This window comes from Lucilia cuprina, chromosome 3 (genome assembly GCF_022045245.1).
Source record: "Lucilia cuprina isolate Lc7/37 chromosome 3, ASM2204524v1, whole genome shotgun sequence".
NCBI classification, from domain to species: domain Eukaryota; kingdom Metazoa; phylum Arthropoda; class Insecta; order Diptera; family Calliphoridae; genus Lucilia; species Lucilia cuprina.
Genome location: NC_060951.1, coordinates 55725179 through 55731494, shown reverse-complemented (window position 1 = coordinate 55731494; position 6316 = coordinate 55725179). Strand labels below are relative to the sequence as shown.

The 6316-nt window shown below is 27.6% G+C and overlaps 1 protein-coding gene across 1 annotated transcript; it reads left to right on the top strand.

The window, feature by feature from the left end:
* The first annotated feature begins 2594 nt into the window (after positions 1 to 2594).
* Positions 2595 to 5521, top strand: LOC111678609 (trypsin-2). The gene is made up of 4 exons (XM_023440008.2): positions 2595 to 2760; positions 2829 to 3042; positions 4691 to 4985; positions 5051 to 5521. The coding sequence occupies exons 1-4, from the start codon at positions 2691 to 2693 to the stop codon at positions 5456 to 5458; spliced, it is 987 nt and encodes a 328-aa protein (XP_023295776.1). The 5' UTR covers positions 2595 to 2690; the 3' UTR covers positions 5459 to 5521.
* Positions 5522 to 6316: the final 795 nt, after the last annotated feature.

Below are 6316 nucleotides of genomic sequence, written 5' to 3'. Positions count from 1 at the left end.
ATAGATAGATAGATAGATAGATAGATAGATAGATAGATAGATAGATAGATAGATAGATAGATAAATAGATAGATAGATAAATAGATAGATAGATAGGTAGATAGATAGGTAGATAGATAAGTAGATGGATAGATAGATAGATAGATTAATAAATAAATAGATAGATAGATAGATAGATAGATAGATAGATAGATAGATAGATAGATAGATAGATAGATAGATAGATAGATAGATAGATAAAAAATAAAACTATATTTCTTGAATTCGTATAAAAAATCATGATTTGGGTTAGAATTAAAAATTTTGCAATAATATCAAAATTTTGACGAAACATTGAAATTCCGAAAAATTATACATTTTGATACAGAAATTTTGTTCAGAAAGACTTTTTTGGGAAAAATTAATTTTTTCGGTGAAATAAATAAGAAATCAAGTTTTTAGTGAAAACTAGTTTATTTTTTTTAACATTTAAAAACAATGAAATTTTAACAAAAATTTTAGAAATTTATCCGGATTGGATTGGAGATTTCGAGAGTAGCCAAATTTATAGTTATTAAATTTTGTTTAATTACTGAAATTTTCTTGTTTTTATGCAATTTTTTTTTTGACTAATTGGGTGGGTTTTAAATAAGGGTACCAACACATAAAACCATAACAAACCTTAGCATAGTGGGCTGAGGTGTTATTTTGATATATGTATGTACACATGTATTGGTTATCTTGGAAAGTCCAAATATAAACATTCAACGACGTACATACATTGAATATATTGTATTGTATTTGTAAGCATTTTCATTCATTGCTTTAAATTTTATATATTTTTAATATTTTTAAGTAGTTTTAGCTAAATTTAGAAAGTTTTGTTTTTTGATAATAAATTTTTTATATAAAAAATTCCATAGGAGATTAATAATTTTGATTAATTTAAGTTATAGATTTAATAACAGGAATTTACTTAAGTGTCTTGAATAAAGACACTAATACAAAATTCTGTTATAACTCCAACATGGTTTTTGCAAAAATTTTAATACTTTATTTATACTTTTAGATTTTAACAGCAAATAATTGGAATAAATATTTATATCGGGGAAAAAGTTTGGTAATATTTTTGAAAATTAGCCTTAATTCTTTACTGTTATGCATTTTATATAAAACCGTAATAGAAAAGTGTAGATAATAGTATATATTAATATATGACGGCCAAACTCATGCTATGCAATATTGGGAAATTTTTTTGAAACCATAGTGAAATATTATTTTGTTTTCAACCGATTTAAATAAAACTAAGAAAAAATATATAACGAAGAGCTGTTTTTAAGATGACATCGAAAAATCGAATATATAGAGGAAACAGAATTAGTTTAAAATCGGACGACTTTCAAAACTCTTTTTACAATTCATCAAGTTTCGAAAATATAAAACTTGAATTCACAGCAATCATAAAATTCAAATCAAAGAACTCTATACTAATTTTTTAAATTGATTAGCTTCTTAATCGGGTATTTTCCATTGCAGACGTATAGACATATTTCAAGTGTTGGACTTGCAGTGATCATAAAATTATTAAAGCAATGAATAATAAAGTTTATTGCACTTAATGGAAGTAAAAATTTGATAACTGAAATATAGAATGTTATAAAAATCGATTGAAATAAAACTTGTCAGTTATACAAATAGCTTATATATATTTATTTATCTATCTATCTATCTATCTATCTATCTATCTATCTATCTATCTATCTATCTATCTATCTATCTATCTATCTATCTATCTATCTATCTATCTATCTATCTATCTATCTATCTATCTATCTATCTATCTATCTATCTATCTATCTATCTATCTATCTATCTATCTATCTATCTATCTATCTATCTATCTATCTATCTATCTATCTATCTATCTATCTATCTTTTTTACTTTCCTAAAAGGAAAAGGTACCTTTTAGTTCATTTAATTACATTTTGAACCTGAATTTTTTACGGTCTTGCACAATTTTTTAACACAATTGCCTTTTACTTTTAATTAATCCTATAAAACAATAAATTAAAAACTAATTAATTCCAATAAAAATCGTATCTTTTAGAGTATGGGATTTTTGTTTTAAATTCTTATCAATAAATTCACTTCAAATACGGAACGTTTTTGGCAACATTCATATAAAAAAGAAGGCGAAAAAATCAGCGTAAAAACCTATATTGGTAATTCCAATTAGACCAAAAACTACAACAAGTCTAGTACAGGTACAAATCTACCATAAATATAAAAACAACACAAGACAAGGAGTTTTGACAGCAACAACTAACTAAATATTGTTACGAGTACCTAGTCGTTCTTGAGATTAGATTATTTTATGGATGTTAAAATTTGAAAATATTCGTCTCTCCTACTAAATGTAATAGTCAATACGTATAACGGCTATAATATTATCATATCAATTTATTTTGATTGTTTGGAAAGCAAAAAAAGATAGGTAGGCAAAATATGACTTAAATAATAAAAAACCAATATTAATAAAAATAAGTACTTCTATTTAATATTATTATTTTTATATAGCAGTTGATTAATTTGTTCAGACGATTAAAATATTTCGTCTCTTTTAACGTTTATTAGTTGACAAACCTTTAACCGAGCAACACGATTTTGTTCTAAAACATTTTTGCGGTTAAAGGAAAGAAGAATTTTCAAAATGTTTAAACGGAATTTATCTATGATTTTGGTTTTGAGTTTTGTTTTGCTATTGCAAATTAATCTCATATGTAAGTATTAAGTAATTAATTAAAAATTCAATAAATTTTTAATACATATTTTTTTCTAAAAATTTCAGCGGCTGGCATTTCCCCTTTAGATTTTTTGAAATCTGCTAAACCTTCAGATCCTAGAATTATAAATGGCACTGAGGCCTCTTTGAATGCAACAATGCATCAAGTCTCTATTAGACGTCGTTTGAATGATGGCTATTTCTTTGGTACTGGTCATATATGTGGAGGAGCTTTGATTTCTGAAAATGTGGTCTTAAGTGCTGCTCATTGTTTTGTAAAGTAAGTAATTGATAGTGAAAAGCAGTAGGGAAACAATTAGGTTTATAAATAGATTGAGATTGAAATGATATTTAGTTTTTAAACTAAATTAATTTTCTGTGTGCCTTTGATAGGTTGGAAGTTTTGATCTGTTAGACCAAATATATATCAGATCTCAAAATTTAGTTGCACGCTCGAAATACATAAGAGCGCACGGAATTAGAGTATTTTGTATTTTTATTTTAAATGCGTAAAAAAGAGACAAGAGCAAATGAGTCAATGTAAGTGAGTAGTACAGGGAAAATTTACGAAAAAGTACCTAAAAGTTTACTTTTTCAAATATTCTTTCCATCCGACTACTATATGTATGATTTTAATTAGTATAATTATGAAAATAAAAAAGTAGCATAAAGTCATATTTTATAAATTTTTATTATACCCTACACCACTATAGTGGGGAGGGTATTATATGTTTGTGCTGATGTTTGTAACACACAAAAATATTGGTCCAATACCCACCTAAAAGTATACCGATCGATTCAAAATAATTTTTTGAGTCGATTAAGACATGTCCGTCCGTCCGTCTGTACGGCTTGCTGGCTGTCCATGTAAACTTGTGCGCAAGGTAAAAATTTCAAGATAATTTGATGAAATTTGGACCGAGCATGTTTTTTTTTGGCACAGGGACAAAGCTTATTGAAATTGGTTGAAATCGATCCATTATTTCACCTAGCCCCCATAAAACCGTACCTCCCGATTTGGACTTTTTATGCCATAATTACGTTTTATATAAGTATAAATGTCCCTGCAGATTTTCGTAATGATCGGTCCTTATTTGACCCTAGCACCCATACAAATCCCCCTTCGAAAAATATTTTAAACGTTTAAAATTGACTTGTAACCATATGAATCGTAATGAAACTCAACAAAACTAACTGTTATTTAAAAATATATTCTTTCCCAAATTTACCGAGGATCGGCCCATATTTGACCTATATATAGAGCCCCATTTAGAAAATTTTGTATTTTTATCAATAAAATACTTGTAAAATACTTTGTATGAAAAATAAAAATTTTAAAAGTATACTCATGGTGTAGGATATTATGTGGTCGGCCATGCCCGACTATACTTTCCTACTTGTTCAGTTAGTTTAATTTTGATTTTTTAGGTGACATTTTTTGATGAAATTTATTGTTGTCTCGAATTTAACCTCATATCTTCGTTCCTTATGAACTAATTGTAAATAGTAAACTTCTCGAAAGCATGTCTGACTCTATTAATGAATATTTGAATCCCAAAGATATGTGATAGTAATTTCAACAAACATACAGATGGAAGCTTAAATCCGCTATCTATAAATATTCTATAAACTTTTTGAGTTAAACTCTATATTTTTGAGAAGAAAATCGGTATTATTTTTCATATTCTAGGTCTGAAATGAAGCGCAACTCTTCATAGCTTGTATATTCGATCCCATAACATTATTCGACTACGCTAATATATTGTTTGGAATTATAACAGTTTGACAGGACCTCACTGTTTAAAATTTTAGAAAAGTATTTAAGAAATCATGAAACCACAATTCTTCCTGAAAAACTTTATAACTTTTGATAGGATAATTTAAAACAAGTTTACATAAATATTTATTTTATTTTCGTTCTCTTTTAGTTACAATATGCCTGAACCGAATGGTACATTTTTACCAGACGAAGATTTCATTGTGGTCATGGGAAATCTTGATCGTTTTGAGTACAACAACAATACCCTAGTATTTGATATAATAAAAATAGTAAAAAAAGTCTCTATATTTAATTTAAACACCTTTGACGATGATATAGTTCTTATAATGTTAAATGGTACAGTACCTGCTAGACATCCCACCATTAGGCCTATAATACTCAATGATGCACCTTTGGCTAATAATACCATATGTCAAGCTACCGGCTGGGGTAACACCGAAGATGTAAATTCTTCCACAAAAAAAAAAACATTATATATCCTTTTCTTATCTAATATTTTTTTTCATAGGGTTATCCTCCAGATTTCCTTCGAACTGTGGATTTGCCCATTATAGATGTTAATGATTGTCGTAAAAAAACCGAATATGGTTTGGCGGTTCATGACGGTATGATTTGTGCTGGTTATTTGCAAGGTGAAAAGGATGCTTGTCAAGGTGATTCCGGTGGTCCTTTAGTTTGTTTGGGTCGTCAAGCTGGTATTATTTCATGGGGTCAAGGTTGTGCTAAACCTAGAAATCCTGGTGTTTATACGGATGTGGCTTTTTTCAAGAATTGGATATTAAATGAAACAGCTTTTAATAATGGTACTTTGCCCAAATTTGCTCCTGGTGGCAATGGTGTTTCGGGTTTAAGTTGTTCAGTATTTTTAGTTAGTTTAATGTTAGTATTTAATTTTGTTTATAGTGAAATGAAATAAGTTAATAAATAAGTTGAAATAAAAATAAAAGATACCTCATACAAGTCAGTATGTTAAAATGACAAAAAAAAAAGAGATTTTATATGAGAGCGCTCAAATGTGGTAAAGGTAAATATAGATCTATCCTAAATTTTGTAGAATTTAATTGTGTATTTATTGTTTATACGTGACATAGCTAAATCGACTCAGTAAGTGATTCTGAGGCGATTGATATACTTTAATTTATACAATATAAAAGTACTTTTTATAGAATTGGTTAAGTCTACAAATTTGTTATATGCATTGGAATTTGAGTTACACTATAAGTTCAAAGACTTGGATTAGTTAATAGTCTACTCTAATATCATAGAGTTTCATATCATATATTTTAAACTCAAGTCTATTGTGTAACCAAAGGGGGCAATATACTGTTTAGTCGATGGACCAATCTAGTGACCAAATGCACTTGTTAATTGAATAGTCTAATGACTTCTCTATGAGCTAATACAAATGAACTATTAATTTTGAAAGTCTTCAAATTAATATTCAATTTGATTTGGTACAAATCGATTCAAAAAAGTACAATTGTTAGTGCAGTACAATTTGAAAATGTTGTTTACCAACCCTGGTCGACGGTATATACAGAGTAAATAAACTTTATTTTTTAAATTTTCCGTTAGAAAAGCATAACCAAAAGCTTTTTCGAATAAAAAAGTTTCATTTAAAAAGATAATGACAGTGGTCCGGACAATATTGGATAGATATATAGATATAGATAGGTAGATAGATAGATAGATAGATAGATAGATAGATAGACAGATAGATAGATAGATAGATAGATAGATAGATAGATAGATAGATAGATAGATAGATAGATAG

What these genes read in the sequence shown, in the direction of transcription:
- LOC111678609 (XM_023440008.2), top strand. Translation starts at nt 2,691, where the DNA reads ATGTTTAAACGGAATTTATCTATGATTTTGGTTTTGAGTTTTGTTTTG. An exon ending in ATTGCAAATTAATCTCATAT is followed by an intron (nt 2,761 to 2,828) that starts GTAAGTATTAAG and finishes TAAAAATTTCAG; the next exon opens with CGGCTGGCATTTCCCCTTTA. An exon ending in GCTGCTCATTGTTTTGTAAA is followed by an intron (nt 3,043 to 4,690) that starts GTAAGTAATTGA and finishes GTTCTCTTTTAG; the next exon opens with TTACAATATGCCTGAACCGA.